The following is a 20,171-nucleotide window of genomic DNA, read 5'->3' as shown; positions in this document are numbered from 1 at the left end:
CAAATAGTGTTAAAACAATTGTTTATAAGTAAAGACAAGGTACGAATATCCTATAATCAGATTTATTTTTCTTAGCAGTGCTTAAGTTACACAGAAAATAATTATATAACATGTGCAGGCTGCGTTAGTTTTATCATATGCTTTGACTATTCATTTTAAGATACCCATAACATTATGAAATACTGATAGTTTAAAATAAAGAATCCAGTGCTTAAGTAAATTACTCACCCTGTCAACAAATTTTTATATTACTATTGGTATAGAATGCAACCAATGTTTGTAAGGAATCTTACTGCTTGTATTGCACTGATAAATTATCCCGAAGATTCCTGACTTTGAGGCTTCTGCTTGACAAACGTGACACAATTTATTTTAAAATAAACCACAAAGCTTCAAGTTGTATTTTAAATAAAAGAAATGTCACAGTTACAGTCCCTCACTCACCTAAACAAGCTTGCACAGATTTGAGATGAAGATGCCACATCTGAAGAACAGAGCAGCCATTACTACCTTTTTCAATTACTACTAGGTAGAACTTTTCTGAGAAAGGTGGTGGACGATACCCTGCAATTTAAACATATTATCACTATCATGAAGGTTACGTTCAACATAAATAGTTTTCAGTAACAGAATAATCTCTAAAAATTATTGATATTAAAAAAAACTGTTTTCCTCTTTCAAAGAAATTGCTTGTTTATAAAACAATATAGTCAAACAGTACCATTAATATAATTTTTAATGGACATTTTGTTTGCTCATGGCTACAGAAGAATTATGAAAATAAAGAGACAGCCTGACTTACAGACAACCTGAGTATTAGTGGCCAATCTAATTTATTAGATATATTTCTCTTCACAGTCAGTTTGAACTCTTCTGCTAGATCGTAAAGACTCTTTTCCACCTGCCTGCTTTCTTCCTTTTTCTTTTAAAGTTTTAAGTCTACTACAGAATTCCAGTTACGTTCTATTGTATTAACTTGTGAGATATAGTCACCTTATCACCTAGAACTACATGTTGACACAGAAAATACACCTCGTTTCTATTTTGTACACATTTTTATATATAACATACAGTGTTTTGAAAAATTGGCTTTGTCATATAAGTTAAAATGTTTCACTAAGCAAATTAGAATGCCTTTGTTTAATACTGTTACCATGTAAATAACAATTCATATGAGCAACAGGAAAGAGACATTTTACTGGATTCTATAGATTCCCATTAAAAAGGAAACTAGCATATGCGGCTAGATTTCAGTATTCTTTAAGAACGCTTTTGGTACCTACTTCATTCATATTAGTTATCTTTATGCTATACCTTGTGATGGCTGGAAAAATATCTCAGTTTCCTTCCCTTCCACATCTTCCTTATGTGGTTTGTATCCCAAAATAAAGTCTTCTTGAAAGACATGAAGCAATTGTGTGTTTGAGCCACACTGAAACATTAAGCAACAGTTACGCTTCAAGAACAGTAGAGCAACATTTTGTACTGATGCAAATTAGTTCTTCTGTGCGATCTAGCTACAGATGAGGATCGCTTTCTTTTATAATGTTGAAAATTATTTTAATGCATCAGAAAAACTAAACCCTTCCCTCTTATATTAAGAGCAGCATATTCTAGAACCAATGTTTGTACGTTCAAATAATTTCACTGAGATCTACCATGCTAGATCTATTCTGTAATTACATTTTTGCTGCAGTTATTGACAGATGAATTAGAACCTGATTGGGTTTTATTTCTTTAGGTGTCGAATAAATGACAGCGGCAAAAACTTAGACTTTTATCCCTCCTCAGTAGGAAGACACGTCTGCAGTGAATTGCTTGGGAAATCTAAGGGAATAAATTGCAGATTTTCCTGCTCTCTGATATCTCAGCAGCTGTCCTTCCTGACAGCAACAAATCTCTTTGCAGTACTTCTACCTGTCCACAAAGGAAGCTACTGGCAGTGAGATCCTTTCCTGCAGGCAAGGGAAAAATACGTCCCCCAAAGACAGTGATGGCAAAGTTTTCATGTTGCAAAACACCCTCTTTTTCCAGAGAAACATGGAAAGAGAGTATTCCCTGTAATCATCTATAAAAATTATAGAAAAATATTTTGTAAATTTGAACTTAAGTTGAAGATCCTATGTGATTAATACTTAAAAGACATGGAAATGTATTGACAAATAGATAAATACTTCCTTATATATGTCAAAACCATCTAGATGTCTAATTAAGAAAGGGTAAAACACACTGTTTTCACAGGCTGCTTCCTAACGGAAAACAGCACTGGAACATGTATGATCAAAATAACTGTGAGTAAGAACAAGGTGTAATAATAACTACCTTATAGTTATTTGAAATGTATAGCTGTTTTGGTTAACAGATAAAAAAAACCCCAGAAGTCATACATGGCTATGATTCCTACATTTTGGAATAGTTAGGTCTATTTTTTAGGTTTGGGTTTTGTTTACATGTTGTTCATCTTTTTGTTTGTTTGGGTTTGAGGGGGAATTTTTTGGTTTTTTTCCTTTAAATTATGATGGTTTGTAAACTAGACTTTTAGTTAAATTTTGTTTTCATCAAGATTTAATGCTCAGAAAATATTGTTTACACTCTAACAACATGCTTTGAGCTCCCAGCAGCTAAAAGAAACGTTCAAGGTATCTCAACATTCACAAAAATTCAAGTCAGTCATTATCACCATAAGGAAATGTCATCTCTTTTACCTCTTTTCAACAGATTACGTTAATTAACAAACAAAGCAATTAAACACCCTTATGTGATACCCTTAAAGAGTTAACCGTTAACTTACTTTGTTGGTTATTACATCAAGTTCAATAATGCATCCTGGTCGAGCAGTAGATTGTTGGCTCACAATGTTAAACACTTCCCCAATAAGTTTCTGAAACAGAGCAAAATGAGAAGAGTTAGTGTATTTTTCCTTCAGACAGAAGGAAATTGCAGTCATTTACAACAAACTGATGCTTTAATTTTCCTTGCTGGTATAAACTGTAACAGATTCCCTTCCTGTTGTCATTTTGGCACTTACGAATAATGCATTTATCAAGACATTTGTACTGTTGTGAGCCTGCAGCTATTCATGGGGATAGCACACCAGCTTTTATGAAAACTAAAGGTTTTTCATTTAAAGGTTTATCTTTTCATAACATAACTTAGTATCTGTGCTATGAGAAACTCAAGTATAGTGTTTCACTTTTGTTTAAAGCCCCAGGTTTTGTCACAACATGTGAAAAAAAAAAAATCACTACAGCTTTTATATAAATGGAAGGCTCTATTGATTTTTGCTGGAACGTTCACAATCATTGCTCCTGGAACAGATTCCTCAGACTGATCTGAATAATGACAGGCTCTATCTTGCAGGATAGCTTATAAAATAACAGAAGAATGGGAAAAAAGGAAAGATGTGCTTCTTTATACAGTAGCAGCGGAAGTTCAGGCTTTACTGTCCTTAGTCACACAAACGAAAGATTAAAAGGATGAAAAAATTGTTTATTACAGAAAAAATAAGATCTAACATTACTCTTAGCAATAACCCACCGATTCCCTCCTATCCCAGCATCTCTGCCCTTCCTCATACATCAATGTAACTTAGGTAGATACACCCAAGTCTTCCTCTTCTGTCTTCACCTTCCAACTTGCTCTTGACTCCCCTCTTTTGAGACTATTTTTCCTAGACAGACTTTTTTTCCCCACCTGCTACAAGTCAGGGAAATTTTGTTTCCGTCCAGCCACTTTTAATAGTAATAGCTGCATTTCTGTCTGCTAACGTTTACAGACAGCTGCAAAACATTAATTATGCAAGGTATAATGCATAAGATCCTATACATGGACCGGCACAAAAATTATACAGAACTAAGTGAAGACGAAGCACTGGAGGGAGGGGAAAAAAAGTTACTTTCAAACCATTGCTGCATAAAACTTACAGATGATTCAGGGTCAGATAATTCATCTAGAAGTTTTCGTGCATCTACAACAGCTTGATAAAGTCTCAGGTTTTTGCCATCAGATGCAACAAAGCAAGCGCTAGCAGAGTTGCAGTATGTACCTAACAGAAAACACAAAATTTTCATAGTTAAAGAAAAAAATGGCAGTCAAATGGCATCAGGTAGTCTATTACAATCCAATTGACAATATCTGAGTGTTCCTAACATAATTTTCATACAGTACTGAGGAAAAAAACTAAGCAAATGTGTGCATTAAAACACTATTTGAAATAACTCCCTTTCTCCTCGTTTATGTAACTGAAATTCCTCATAGAAGATGAATAATCTAAGCAGAATTCATTTATCTTCACAAATGTCGTTCATGTATGCAAAAACCGAAACCCCAGTATGTAGTCCACCTAATGGAATGCTGCCATTCCTTAAAATGGTTATGTTTTCTTCACTGTCACCTCTAAGGAGGTGCTCGGAAGGGCTAATTCTAGCTTCCCTAGGTTGTCAGAGATGATTTAGAGTAGGAGTCTAAGGTAACCAGTTCAGAAAAGCTGTACTAGCTATGGCTTTTTTCCTTGTTTACTGTCTCTAGGCTCTTTGGATAATATTAACCTCTATGAATATTCCCTTATATCTGCACTTTTAACTGGAGGATAGAAAAGTGAGAGAAAGGAGAAATATCTTTAGTAGCGAATAATACATGAAAAACTGTAACAGTGTCTTTTTTGCTTCTCTACCGTATAAAGAACAGGCTTGACCCGAGGTTTTGTATTCTGCTATACATTTTCCTCTTATTTTATAAGAGGGAAACAGATAGTTATTTGTGTTTAGAAGATATTGTGGGATTCGGACAGCACAGAATGTTACTATATGAGCACAGAAAATGGATTTATCTTAAATCAAATATATGTTATGCATTTCTTAAGCATATTTAAGATTTTTGAGATTGTACAACATCTTTGACACCCATTTAATAATTGCAAAGGTCAGACTGGCCTTAGCATAATAAAATAACGTAGCATTATTAGTATAAAATTAAATGTTACGTCCATGGCACAAATTACATTTGTAGTACTGTATACAAAGATGACAACTACTACAACAGCATAATCCAGAAGTAAGTATCTGAGTGGCTGAACAGAGTAACATTTGTAGAGAAAATTTTCCTAACTGCAATAGAAAGCCCTAAAATTAAATACAAAAACTGAAGAATTGTCCTAGGGCATCACACATGAGATGTTGTACTGCCTGACCTCTGAAAAAGTATTGTTTGCAGTTCTGTAAAGTTAATGTACTCTCTTTCTTTAAAAATATTCTGTGTCTAACTGGGCTTTTGTAAACCACTGATGGCCTGAAGAATTTGGTATTGTTTCAGGATCTTCTAAGCAGAGTTCTTAGCCAGCATATTAAAAGATTTTGATACTGTAAATTTTGGCTGAAAGTCTTTCCCAATAATTCAGATGTTCAAGTGGTCCAAATACTAGTTCTCGCTAGTTCTGTTCAACCCACTGCCTCCCTGCAATTTTATGTGGCCAACAACCCAGATACTCAAGTCATCAGAACACCTGCATTATTAATACCACGTCAATGCAGGGAACGCTCAGTGAAGCTGCCTAAAACATTGAGGAAAGGGATAATCTTGTTCTTTGTGATAGTAATGATCGCTTACTCATGCAGAGAAGTTGCTGAATGTCCGCTGAGCCACAGTTACAGACACATTCAGACCAGCTGAAATGTTTTGAAGTAGCTTAGCCTCAAATGAAATAAATAAAAATGCTTAATTTGTGTAATACAAAGAAATTGCTGAAAAGTTAATATAAATATCCTCCAAATACACTAGTAACGTATTTAAAAAAATTAATTCTATGACTCACGGCGTTAACTCTAGATAGAAACATAATAAGTATACTCACCAAGGCAATAACTGGGAATAAGTGTTGGAAGCCAGGCTACGTTAGAGAAAGCGGAGGTATGAAGAGAGTTAATTCGAGCCAATTCAGATACTCCTCCAGTGTACGATAAAGGTCCTATAGGGTCTACACGCCACAGAATCAGCTCACTATAGATTGCATTTGGGTCATGGAATGTACGGGTTGCTGCATTTTTAAGTTGCTGCCTAGAAGAACCTTTCACATGTTTAATAGGATCCATTATTCTGTTTATCCTCTCAGAGTCCCAGGAACTGTCTGATTCAGGAGTTAATAGAGCATTATGATGAGAAGATGTTAGCAGTAATGGTAAAACAGAATGACAAGCTAGATCATTGAGATGAAAACGGTGACCACAGTACCTAAATTTATGTGATACTGTTAGGACAGTAGTGAAAGCTGATTTATCAGCAAAAGTAACTGCCCACTGATTTAGAGAGCCATCTATATGTTTGGAAATCATCATTACGATGGGAGAAATTATATTCACATTTGCACTGTCCTGGGCACAGCTTGGTCCTTTATTTCCTAGGGTCTTATCTGGAAAGTCCATTGTATTCTGATGTACAGCATTACTGTTATCTTTTAAAAAGACAGGGCAAGCATACATCATAATATTTTTGCTAAGGGAACTAGCATCTCCTGATGGAAATGCAACAGGAATCCTAGAAGAAAATGAAACCTAAAAAAAACACACAAAAAAGAAAAGAATTAGAATATAACAACTCATCTTAAGTCTGAATAAATGTTAGCTGTTGCACAGGAAGTACTTAAAATTAAATTCATACTGATGTTCAGGTATTAAAGAAATGACACAATGACTGTTGATTAAGATCATAAATAATAAAACAATTTCAAATATATGATACCTGAACTTGTCGAAAGATGCCTGGAGTGTATTCATCTAAGTATTTCACATGCCACACCAAAAAGGTACCATCAATAGGATGGATAGTAAAAAGCATATCTGGATTTCTGTTCCATTCAGTTAGGAGCAACTCAATTTTCCGATCTAACAAAACCGTTGGAAGAGGCATGCATGGGCCTGCTAGTAGAGATGTTTTGGGGCTTCCCTCTCTTTCTCCGTCTTCGTGTTCTGAAGAGCCTGTACCAGTCCCTGTCTCCGATTCTCTGTCTATAGACAAGTCTGCAACAGAAATGTGCCATTTTATCCATTGCAAAGACTTCCCTGTAAGTTTCTATTCAAAACCACAGAGCATTTTAAAATCTGCTAACAGTGCTATCTGATAAGAACATTCATGCATATTAAGGGTAGAAACATCTTTCTTTCGTCTGTCTGTACAAAAATATGAGTCTGGGCCTTCGACTATTGCTCCTAACTATGTAATACAAATAGTAATAAATATAACCACAAAAATCTAGATACTTAGAGCAATGCCCTGCCTAAGATTATTCTGGTCAACTATATAAACCCACACATTATTTATATGAATGCTGGTTCCAAATGAACATGGGTATTTCTTGTATTTAGAAAGGTAATCATCAAATACGTGGTATGTGATCATTGATGAAGTACTATGTATTGCATATTCAGTAAGAATTATCACACACTTAACTACTGCATTAGTAATCTAAATTTTAAGAACCTAAGCATTATAAATGACACAATGTATCATCTGTTTACTGTCGCTAATTGGTCTTACTGGTTTCTGTGGATAGTTTTTTATTTTTATACACTCTTACTGGCCAAGTGACCTTCCCACAGCAATGTAAAGTATTTCTGGTAGGGTAGGTGTTCCATCATTAATTTCAAAATATGTCTCTCTGGTCCTTTGTGAACAGCTACAGTTAGGATCATCAGGTCATCTAAGGCTTAAGGTGTAAATCTCACCAGTACTGGAAACAGCCCAGCTGCATTAAAATGGAGCTGTGACCAATCCTTCTTAAAGCTTGCCATAAATTGCTATGTCATTACTGACAATCTGATTGTAAGGTAAAGAGAGCAGGTCTTAGTCATAATTTCATAGCTCAGTGGAATATATCCAAAATGGAAATGAAAGACAAAAGCTAACTTTCTTTTTCACTGTGTGTATTACTATTGCATTCCAACAGAGAGTACACCATTGAATTTTTCATGCCTACAATTACAGCAGGCAAGATTTCAGCTGTAAATGTCTATTTATTTTACATTAGTGATAAAATGTTAGCACTTGCAATTCTTGTGCTAAATAATTGCATTAATTATTGCATTAAAGCGCTTCAAAATAATTCCTGTGCTACATGTCTTAATATTACTAACCATGATCTAATTTCATATGTAAACCTCTCTCTTTTTCTTCCATTTCTTCTTCCTCTTCAATCTCAACATCGAACTCTTGTTCTAGTTGTTGTTCAGAAATTTTTCTTAGATGCTGCATAAATACTTCAATAGAGGATGTAAAATTAAATTCTTTATTATTCAACCAGTGAACAACGAAGCCTCCATTTCCTTCATCTATATTAAAAGCTGTTCCAGCCAAGACCGATGGAATATCTGTGGACAATTTTAAACAAATAAAAAAAAATATATTTAACTGCCCATCTTTTTGGTTTTTTTTTATATATATATGTACACACACACATATATACAGATTTCTTAATTAAGACATTTAACTTGTTTTAGGTAGAACATAATTTGCACCTGTGAGATTAGAAAAGGTAAGATGCAGATCAAGTTTCTACGTGCAATTTTAATAAAAAAAGTAATGATATTTTAACATCAATAAATTTGCATGAAAATTGATTCTTATGTGAATGGCAAATAATACTCAATAGTTCTAATTGCTCAGTTTCATATGTTGCAGTGTTGTCATTTCACGGTCAGATTTCAGGTAAGGCACGTGATTGCTCTTTAATCTTTCCTTGTCTAAAATATTCTGAACTATTCTATAAAAAGCAGCTGGTTTCCTGCCAAAACATCTGGCACAGCTTTTCTTCGTGCACTATATATTCTGTAGGATGCAAATATTTTATTCATCATATACTATTGCCTCCCAAACCCCAACAATCAAATGCTAAGCAGGCTTGAAATTTAGGTTTCTTTTGCTTTCTGATGTGCAAAGATGAATTTAATTGGCTTTTTAAAATGCTGAAGGTATTCAGAATAAATTCAGCCTCATTTGTCTTACAAAACTCTATGCTAAGAAACAGACTCATGAAATAACAGTCTTCCTACAAATTCCTTGTATTCAATTAGGCAAAGAACACGCATCTCATTCTCATTTTGTGCAAATATATTATTACAGTTTAATAAATGGCTGTATTTCACCTGTAGTAGGGTTGATGCTTGCTGCTATATGGAAGTGACCAAGTGCATTTGCGTGATGTGAAATGTGACGCTGAACTTCATGAGTACCCTGTTGATCTGGCAATGCATCTGTGTGGGTAACAAGAACCGAAGATCTCCTTTGTCCTTTTCTCATATTTTTCAAATGGTGAATTGTCTGGCATAGTTATAAAAAAAAAAATTAAGAAACACTAAAAAACTGTAAGGTAAGCATTCACACTTATATAAAGCCTAAAGCTTTTTCATTTCCTTCTAAGAAGTGATGACTAATTTCAAAAGGATTGTTAGAAATAGATTTCAACAGAGATTAGTAACACTTATGCACATCAGTTCTGGTCAAAGGCAAAGCTATTCTAACGTCTTCTGAAAGGCCCCTTAATATCTGCTCCAACAACAACACAAAAATACATGCTATTTTGTGTAACATTCATAAACAGGATTACAACAATCTAAAACCAGTGACCTTCGCAACATCATTTTATAATGAATTCTTATTATGTAACTGAAAATTGCTGAAAGCACATGGAAAGCACAGCTGATTCGACAGCCCAAAGCATACTTGGTTCCACCCTCTCTATTTGTTGATAGTCATGATATGTAAGAAGTAAAAACTTGGTCTGATTACAGTAGTCTACAAATAAGCGTTGAGGTGGTTGGGTTTTTTTTCCTCTTGTTTTTATATTGATAGATTTTCTGTTACTGTAAACTTAGACTTGATATGACTGACAATGAAATTTGCAGCCTTATATTACCACTTTTGAAAATGCAATTACCAAATCAGAAAGATAAAGATTAAAAGAGTTTATTTACTGCTTCCACTGTTTTTATAATTACTGACTTTCAGACCCAATCAGAATTGAAACTATCACTTACTATTCCATGTGAAACATTGTATTTTCCCAGCACTACAGAAAAGTAGATTGAGTTTTAAGAACATGGAGCTTGGGTGCAGAGATGCAAAGTCTCTGACTTCCTCAGTGTTTAGTAATAAACTTCAAAAACTGGTAAGAAATAATTCAGACTATTCTATTATGCTTATAAGAACTACATAATACACATTCCTAGAGTTCTACATCCTTTAAATATTTAAAGTTTTAAGAATCTTGAAATAAAAAACTGACAAAATAAGTAACTACTTGTACCTCTAGCGCGTGCTGTATTTTGTCCTTTTGCTTTCCAGATTGAGAGATGGTGCTGCTAATGCTGGAAGTGCTGGTTTCACAGATCTGCTCACCGAGAAGAGTATCTTCTGGTAATAACGTCTCTGCCCACAGCCGACAGATGCCATCAAGACATGATGTGAGTAACACATTACAGACCAAACCCCTAACGACAGACACGTCAAGGTTACTACTCAAGGTAATTAAATTAGCTATACGGACACAGCAGAAATTAAGGGAATATACAAGTAGTTACCGTTTCATCCAAATTTCTGCCTCTCTCCTAACTAAAGGTTTTATAACAGTAGTTATTTTTGGCATGCTAATAAACCCATAGATGATTGGGAAAAGTGCATGTGAATGGTTATTATTTGATAAATGCAACAGTTATTATAAAACTGCAGTTATGAAACTGCCTAAATTATCTGACTTGTTGGACTATGTGAAGAATGCATAGGTTTTACTAAATAATGAAATGTGAAATTGAACAACTAATTAAACACTAGTATATCCAACAAGGCAGAGAAGATAGCTTACTAAATGCTGATTATTTAAACAAATATTTTATTTCCAATGTCATAGCACCATTTGGTAAAGACAAAGCCTTATATACATGCTTCCTGGCATAACTTGAGAAGGCACTGAAGTTTAGACCATATTTTAGAATAAATCTCACCTATTAACATGACTATCACTATTGTACTAGGTAATACAGAAGCTTATGGGAAGATGTTGATATGCTTTATTTCTTGAAAGTATAAGCAGAGAAATCTAATCACGTTTTTGATGCCCAAACTTTGAGCAGTGTTAAAAAAATACTTGGTCAAAGGCTTGCTTGTTTTTTTAAAAAAGAAAATTTTCAAACCTGGGCATGTACTTGCTAATGTTACGCCATGAAAATCCTGTCACTGCTCGAGGATGTGCCAAATAAACAAATGAGAAGTGAACAACCCCTGAGCATTTTTTCTTCTCTTCATTCTCTTGGGGCAGAAGGGATGACTTCCAACCAGTCATAGGATACCAAACCTTTAAGAGGCAGTCATCCTAGGTAAAGCAATAAAAAAATCATGGGGTTAGCTAGCTATTATTAAAAATGTCACAAAAAGAAAAATCTCAAACTGCTGTTCTGGAATTTTTCATGAAAACTTGATCTGTGGCCTGAAGTACTGGCAACTCATTTCCGAGACCACTTATTTCATTGATGGTCATGCTGGAATGAGTTACAGGACTGAAGAAATATTCTGCTGGCAACACTCCACTCCCATAAGGAATATTTCTTCTAGTCCAGTTGGCCCCCTACTTTCCTCTTGGTTCTCTATGCATTTTCTGCATAGCACATATGCATGGTTAAATCCCATGTCCATTTCCATGTGAAGACAGAAGCCAGAAATAGGCTGCCACTCACACTACAATATTAAGCTCATTAACAGTTAAGTTTCTCCACTGAGACAACTCATGCTGTAGACATGAGACAACCAACCCTGTTGGTTCCCATGCACAGGAAACCTGATTTTCATGGAAAGCGCTGTACCTCCTGAGCATAGGCACACAACAGAGGAGCAGATGCACTTTGCAACCTTCCCCTCCATCAGCACAACCTATGCCACCTTTCTGGTTTGAATGGTTGAGCACCACTGATGTGATTAATTGAAACAAAACTGAAATGCTGACACAGCAATACTACATATGCTGATAAGCGATACCAGAGTATGACTATACTGATGTTATCTAAGGACAACATCCCTAGTATGACAACAGTACATTGTACACAGCAGGATGCCACATCCCTGGATTTCAGGACTTGCTGCTGGAGTGGAGATACCAAGTACAGTAAATAAAGGAATAAATCACAAACCTCCAAGAATGTAGATAAAAGATGGTATTTCCTGACAAGCATCAAAAACTATACTACCTGACCAGAGATTCTGCAAGAGGAAAGTCTGACAGGCAGCCCTGTAAGAATTATGATCAAAGCTGTGCATCTCATGAAAAAACTAATATAGAGCTGTCCTACAGACAGAAAATGACTTCTGGAACCATCTGCCGCATCTACTTAGTCAAATTCTTAGCTATATAAAAGTATATTCATGGGAAATAGAAATATGGAATGAAGCAAATCTTTTGATAATTTACTAACCACAAAGATTCTAAATGTAATATTTATTAAGGTGCTGTAAGTACATTTGTAGCCATAAAACAATACAGCTCATGATTCAGTTATCCTCTTTAGTAAGTGTAAGAAAACAAAGGTTCATCTCATCGTTCAACCGATATGAAGTGCAAGCAATAAATGCTTACCTAAGCAAACTCGAAAACCAAAGGGAATCACTCATATGAGAAGTTGACATTAAAGAGTTATTAATTGAAAATTTAGCTTGAATAGCAATTTGATAAAAAATATGTCAAACTGAAACAGAAGTTAAGAACTGATAATTGAACCCAGAATTCACTAAATAGAAAATCTTTCCAAATTTATCCACTGAGGTGTATATATTATACCAGTTTAAATGTGTACGTGTTCTATCATAATGATCTAATATTTACCCTCATGATTTCCAACAGAAGTAGAAAAATATATTTAAGCATGTCTGAAAGTTCATCTAAGTATACTTTATCTAAAATATATATATGCAAGTCTGTATCACTGTCACTGTATTCCAGGTTGATTCTGAAGTATTCAGTAAGAGTACGCAGCTAAATCCAATTTCTTGCTGTCGAAATTCATGGAATTACATGAAAATACAGCATTACACATGAAATGATAATTTAACCTAGCTCAGACTACAACAGAGTGTATGGTCCAAGACTATTCCATATTACTCATTTACTTTTGTCAAACAAATGCAAAACATTGCAAACACTTATTTAATTACTCTTTTTTTGTCCTTACCTTCCCAGCTGTTGCAAAGTATTCACCATCAGGAGACCATGCCATCAAATGTACTGATATTGCAGTCCTAAATAACACGAGAGTAAAGTTTTAAGTTGTAAGTAAAGTCTATTTATTCTATAGTATTATTCCATATGTATTCACTTGATTAAGTATTACTGTTCATTATTTAATGTATTAGTATTTTATAGTTGTTGCTTTAAGCATACTTTAGAAATAGCAGAAGCATAAAAAGTATTTGTTACAATGAATCAAAATATTTAGTATTTTCACAGTTTTACAGAAAAACAGCACATAAACCAAATTGTTTTATGTAGGGCAAGCCTAGGCTAGATCCGATGAGATTGCGGAAGTGAAGTTTGTCTCAACTGCTCTTCTACTCCCAGTGAGGCCAGGACAAGTAGTAGGAAGAAGTGAAAGTAATGATCTTTTAGATAATTTGTGATACTATTTGTCTGTGACTACAGCTTATGGGTCTGCTGTCCAAAAGAGGAAAGCAGCCTATACAGTGCTTTGTCGGCAAAAAAATCTAAAACAGCTTCAAAAAAGTTAAGAGAAAACAGGTTCGTAAGCAGCTGCTTCCCAAGTCTGCATATATATATAGAAATGGCTGATCATGAAGCACTTCCATAACATGGATCTCAAACAGAACTAGGTAGAAAGAGTTTCAGGACCCTCTTCCTAAGATTCAAGAAGCGGATCACCTTTATCAGTGTAGCATACCTGCCTGCTACTGCTCCTCTATTCAGTCCCCTCCAGTACCTCAGCATTACTTTCAAAGATGAGAAAAGGGGGACAATTTTGATACGTTAACAGTGCTACAGTGTGGGTAAGCCTTTGACTAGTTTGACAACATTATCTGGTAATAGGTCATTTGAAAAAGTGAGGAATTTTTATTTGGAGTAACTGACATTGTTTGAATTTTATAGTATTTTAAGATCATTTAAAAGCAGGTTTTAAAATATGGTTTTGGAGAGAAGACAGGGTTGATATATAAGGTGGCATTGCAATTTCTTTTAAAATAAAATTATCTCACTCACTTGCACTGCCAGACACATTTCCAGTCATTTAGAACGGGGAGAACTTTATCATCTTTGATCTGATTGTCAGGATCATAATCTTCATTTTCTTCTAGAATGTCACTAGAGGGAGGGGCCCACAATTGCAAAAAGTCAGTTGCTGTCAGCAGCCTGTTACCTGAAAGTGAGAAGCATCAAAGCTGTGAAACCAAGATGATGCATATGTTGAAAGATTAGGCCTGTCATCATATTTTGTTGAGAATTATTCAAAACAGGTTGAAAACTCAATTTATAGAGTCCATTTGAAATATGATAGGGTATTCAATCATATCTGGTTTTTATTAAAACATTTTGAATTTATAATACCTTTTAAGAAAGAACATCAAGTTTTTTTGGTGACTTCAAATGATAAATCATATTTAATAACGAATCTGGCAGATGCTAAATAGCCATTCACATCCAAATAAATACACATTGTTAGACGTCTTATAAATATCTGTGTTTGCGTACACTGCTGACTTTAATTGTGATAAAATTCAATTTAAATGATTATTAGTGGTAATTTAAGTCAATTAGCAACTTAACACTGTGATTCCCAAACTAAGATCTTGCACAAGAGACTCAAACACTTGGCACAGCAGCTTCACAAACATCAACTGTAGCCTCACATTTTATGCAACACTGCTTGAGAACAGATAATCTAAAATTCCCAGATTCATGCTCTCACTTTATTACAATAAAAATAATTTGTGTTCAAGTTCCCTTAACTACAAACATTGAACAAATACTTCACAAACTTCTCGTTACCTTGAGGATCCCATGCCAGGTTGTATGTCATAGAACTGAGGAAGAATTGCCCAGTTTTAAGCCACTGACACTTTAGTTGCTGTAGTTTAAAAACAGTAAAGGATTAGTTCTCACATCAACAGCAAAATACAAAAGTATCATTATTTCTTTCTTTCTCTATGAAATTGCTATTAAGCCTGTTGCAAAAACATTCAGGACTCAGTGGCAGATTGCTGAACCCAGTTTTAATAATTTCCTTAGTTGTTTTATAAAAATTAAATGTATTACAGAGTGCCCTGTGAACCAGATCTGGACCCGTCACATGCAAATATATAGTAGATTACTTTAAAGTAGTTAGGTCATACATTTATAACGTGAGAGTATAGATGCAACAAAGATTGTGAAACCTGCCTGAGACCGTACTTAATGCTTGAGTGCTCAGCCATGGCTGTGCTGTTAAAACAAGCCTGGGTAGACGTACACAAGCCTAAAGTCCTATTTCTGTACCACAGATCTGACGACCTCTTCAAGTTAAAGAAAGACCAACTTGTCACCATGTCATTCTAGTAGGAGATTCAAGAACAACATGTTGTGAACTTAGGAGTGCAGTCCCCAGTTCGATTCATGCAGTGAAAGATCCTACCCATCCAATTTTATTATGGATGGTGGGAAATGTTTATCCATTAGTCTTTTGTGTGCCAAGGTAATATAATAATAACAACTGGCAGACAGACTTTTGCCTCTTCTAAGAATGTAAACCGAATTACAATCATGAAATACATACTTACACAATTTCTTTTATGAGAATTTATACCAAGTGGTTCAAAAATACAAACAGCATTTCCATATGATGCTGCAATCTGGAAAAAAAAATTATATTGAAGACTCAAAATGTAAGGTTAGGAGATGAGTGTAACTGTTCCTTAGTATTCCAAAACAGCTGAAGAATTTCCTGTACCTCTTCTATGTGCCATTGTTCAAGAAAAGTGAAATGAATACACATCATTAATTGTGTTACAGGTATACTTTCCTAAGGAAGTGGAGAAATACATACTTCTGAACAAGCCTATCTTTAAGATTTTAACTCTAAGTAGGGAAGACATGCTCTTCAGTGGGATAAACACTGTCAATCAGATCTAATATATTCTTCTAGGGTAACTACTATTAATGCATAAGGGAAAGCTGATGCCTTCACTACTACTTCTCACGTTCTGTCTACTTCACAGCTAACTAATAAATTAATTATTAGTGTCTGGGTCTCACTGTGTTCCCAGATTCCATTTTGTACCACTGAATAACAATTATGAGAAACAGGAGGAAATGTAATCCTATTTTGAACAGTTAAATATATTTTGAAGGCAAATGGTAAACAGAAAAAATTAAGTACTTATACCGCTGAACTCCTCAATTTCTTTCACCCGCTGATTTCACAGAAACCTCCATACACAAAATGGTCTTTATTAGGAATTTATCTGGTCATGTTTCTAATACGCATATGCTTATGAATGCGTTTGACTATCTTTGTCTTCCTTAAAAGATTTTTAAAAGAAAAACTGTTTTAAGTTCTTCCCACTCAGGATCTTGCTTCCTCAATACAGAAATGATGTAAAGTTCCACAACATTTATTATGAAATCTTATTTCCTCTTTGGGGGGTGGGGAGATTGCAACAACACACTCCCAAAGAAAAGAACAGATCCACAGTTCAGAGTTCTGAATGCAGAACCACCTAGGGGTTCATGGAGATCTTGCAGGGGCCACCTGTGCAGCTGGAATCTCTCTTCCAGTCCTACTGGGACTACACTGCTGCAGTGCAGGGGCCTTGCCAGCTAAATCTGCCCGACTCCTAACTAGGGCTTTCTCAATACTGCAACCGATTTTTAACTAGCTAGTATTAGTGGGCAGTGACAACTGACAAACAAAATTTGCTCAGCGCACTACCATAACTCATAGAAAGCATTTTTTTCTCAGCAATCTAAATTGTCTCTTTAGCATTGTTTAGGGATTAAAAATAAAACCACATAGCCAGTCAAGGGGCCATGTAGTTATGACAAGTCATACTGTAGCACTTCCAAACATGTTAAACGTGCCTAAACTTTTCTGAAAAATAAAGTATTTCTCATTTATTACTTTGCAGGACACACAAACACACATATGTGTGTATATATATGTATACATGACTGATTTTTCCATGTCTTCTTTAGCTAGATGAAAGTATACAATAATGGAGACAATAACAATGATTTTAGTAGCATTCCGGTTCTGGTACTATACTGTAACTAATACATATTTCCACATTTTTTGAGACCTGTTATTGAGGGTTCTGCAAAGGAGCAAAAATCATTGCTAAAAGATACGTCCTGCTCCCCCCCGCCTTAAAAAATAAATTACTGTTAAATTAAAACAATTATCTGAGTAACACAAAAAATGTTACTTAGAAAGTTACAGATCAGTAAAACCTGATCTTGGCCTTAAATTAACTCATTATTACCATTAATCTATTATGTTGCTGTTTAATTATTTAGAGTATTTGAGTTTAAAAAAAAAATCTATACAAATTTATTAAAATCCTTACCCTGCCTTGTCGTTGGGAGCACTCCACACAACTGACCTGGATGTTTCCATGTTTAGCACCAGGAATAATTTGCACACATTCAAAGTCATTCGCCAGAATAACAATGTCACAGCCAGAGCCATATGCCTGAAATATTTTTTTAAAAGAGATACAATTAAAACTGTATTAAAATCTAACTGACTACCTATTAGATGACTTATGTTTTTGAGATCTGTGAAAATTGCCATTGAAATAAGATGTTTCTATGTAGCGGGTTTATTCCTGGCCAATTCAACAGCACCAGCTGAATAAACAAATAAAACTAAAGTAACAAAGTAGCAAAGAGACCTTAAATTTTCCAGGGTTTAAATCAGGGCAAACAGAAAGAGCAGCAAAAAAAAGCCAAAAAACAGAAAACAAACCCCAAACTTATTCTAGAACCGAAGCTCTGTTTTTTAAGATTTTAGATGGGCTTTTTTCCCTCCCCTCCAATTCTTGCCGCCTACTAGAGCAAGAGTTTACTATTCAGGTGCACTTATTATTGAATTTGCACATACATTTCTTAAGTATCATCCCCCTCCCCCCGGCTTTTTTTTTGTTGTTGTTGCTGTTAAGAATATTAAGTGATTCTTTCCTATAAAAATCCAATTTCTAGGCTTTTCTGAATTTTAAGAAGTGGGCATTACTATAAGACTGTAAAACAACAAAGATTTGTCTTGGATATATTGTATCTTGTGCAATATACACTACAGTTGAAATAATTTCTTTAAGAATAAGTTATAGAACAATGATAGCTTGCAGCACTTTTTATTGGCAGGATAAACATATATATCTATCTGGTTCTTTCCAAAGAAAAAAAAAACAGTTTGGTTTTTCTTTCAAAACCAAACTTTCACCTGTCCTAATGTGACAGAATATTCTCAAAAGTTTAATCACTCCAGATGTGGCTCCACAGGTGCCTGAACTCCCACATTCAGGCACAGAAATCCCTCCCTAGCATAAAGTAAACAGTTTAAGGAAAGTGACTTCTAGCTATAAGTAAGTTTTCCACTGATTCCAATAGGTAGGCAGAAATCTTATGACAGCTGAATTAATCAGAGTGTGCAAGTCCTTAACAAGTCAATTCCACATGGCACAAAATTACTTTTGTCATTTTAACTTGTCCCCTGCTTCTTTCACAATAATTTCCAAATTACTAAGTCCTACCCCTCTTTTTTGAGGTCAATCAGTTTAAAGGCTACCTGTATTATTTTTGAGAAGTATATGAGCAGTTGTGAGTATTTCTACAGATTTACAGGATCAAAACCCACTGATGGGCACACTAAGATAATGGTGCAAGACAGCCACTGGAACTAGAATGGACAATCCAGGTCTCATGACCTTCTATGTCTACTTCCGCTCCCTCCCAGGAGGGAGCAACAAGTGAGAAAGTCTGAAGAAAAAGGCTTAATTTAGTGAAAGTACAGTCACTGCTAAAAACAAGAAAGGAACAGCAATATAAGCAGCAAAGCAGAAACTCAGGCCTCAGAAATTAACACACCATATAATTGCACAGGCAAAAATGAAAACTGCATACAAAACATAGATTGTCTAAAAGATTTCCAAGGTCATCTCACAAAAATAAAGCAACACAATGCTGCCTGAGTCCTCAAGCCCACAACCGTTGTTCTGAGAAGCTCTGAGGAACTGATACTGGAGTTACTCACAATGCAAGCAGGAGAGGGGAAAAAAAGCAACTGCTAGAAGGTTGTTAGAAGGAGATTATCTATGTAACAGAATATCCTAGTTCCTTGATGACTAGGCTATGCAATTATTAGACCCAATCTGGAAGGGAATAAATTATTATTAAAATGGAATAGGATTATTTCCAGAAAGTAAGAGAAAGAAATATGAGATTCTGAGAGAAGTTCTGGCATTGAACAGAGGCCTTTTTGTTTTGTTGTTTTCCTATTTTTCATATTGGAATTTGTTACAAAACAAACTCCACCAGCAGTGTGGAATGCTGGACAGGCCAGCAAATGTTCACAAGTGGGCAGGAAGAAGATGGAGACCAGGATGCGATTGCCTGAAAGTTGACAGGAAAATAAAGGCAAGTCCTCTTGTCCACTAATTTATTCAGAATTCTAATGTTCACAAGCAATTGATTCTCCTACTATTTATTTCAAAGGCTGAGCAATTAAAACAGCAAAGAATTGAAAGATGTTCTTTTCAACAGTCTGCCTCATAACTACTAATACAAACCTAGTGAGAGACATGATTTAAATTGCTATCTAATACAGTAAAAAATGGAACTAATCCACTTCAAATGAGGACTTAAACCTTTTGGATACACCGTTTTTTCATTGTCGGTATTGATAACTTGACTTGCAAATTTCAAACTAAATTTAACATAATTTATCACTAGTTGCAATCCTGTTAGCAGGAGATACAGACGTATGCCTCAGAAATGATACAGGGAAAGGAAAAGACTTCTCAATTTTAATTTTCTTAAGCTTGCAGTTCTCAAACATGCACATTTGTGTGTGTGTGTGTGTGTATAATTGATAATGCAAGAAACAGAAAATATTTTATACTGGAGGACGTCTGTTGACTCTGTGACGCAAAATAATTTACTG

The 20,171-nt window shown here is 35.0% G+C and overlaps 1 protein-coding gene across 2 annotated transcripts in view; it reads right to left on the bottom strand.

Moving 5' to 3' along the window:
- Nucleotides 1–20,171, bottom strand: part of DMXL2 (Dmx like 2) — a 54,451-nt gene that overhangs the window by 28,555 nt on the left and 5,725 nt on the right. For both annotated transcript variants that reach the window (XM_074600701.1, XM_074600702.1), the window contains exons 2-16: nucleotides 17,578–17,703; nucleotides 15,793–15,864; nucleotides 15,026–15,104; nucleotides 14,240–14,396; nucleotides 13,200–13,266; nucleotides 11,175–11,353; nucleotides 10,292–10,475; nucleotides 9,132–9,306; nucleotides 8,124–8,357; nucleotides 6,733–7,010; nucleotides 5,849–6,545; nucleotides 3,924–4,045; nucleotides 2,792–2,881; nucleotides 1,315–1,432; nucleotides 445–564 (exon numbers count right to left, since the gene is read on the bottom strand). In XM_074600701.1, coding sequence (XP_074456802.1) covers nucleotides 445–564; nucleotides 1,315–1,432; nucleotides 2,792–2,881; nucleotides 3,924–4,045; nucleotides 5,849–6,545; nucleotides 6,733–7,010; nucleotides 8,124–8,357; nucleotides 9,132–9,306; nucleotides 10,292–10,475; nucleotides 11,175–11,353; nucleotides 13,200–13,266; nucleotides 14,240–14,396; nucleotides 15,026–15,104; nucleotides 15,793–15,864; nucleotides 17,578–17,703 — 2,698 coding nt within the window. The remainder of the gene's footprint in view (nucleotides 1–444; nucleotides 565–1,314; nucleotides 1,433–2,791; nucleotides 2,882–3,923; nucleotides 4,046–5,848; nucleotides 6,546–6,732; nucleotides 7,011–8,123; nucleotides 8,358–9,131; nucleotides 9,307–10,291; nucleotides 10,476–11,174; nucleotides 11,354–13,199; nucleotides 13,267–14,239; nucleotides 14,397–15,025; nucleotides 15,105–15,792; nucleotides 15,865–17,577; nucleotides 17,704–20,171) is intronic.

Source organism: Larus michahellis, chromosome 9 (assembly GCF_964199755.1).
Source record: "Larus michahellis chromosome 9, bLarMic1.1, whole genome shotgun sequence".
In the NCBI taxonomy this organism is placed as follows: Eukaryota; Metazoa; Chordata; class Aves; order Charadriiformes; family Laridae; genus Larus; species Larus michahellis.
The sequence above is the reverse complement of the archived record's forward strand: the minus strand, read 5'-3'. Positions and strand labels throughout refer to the sequence as shown.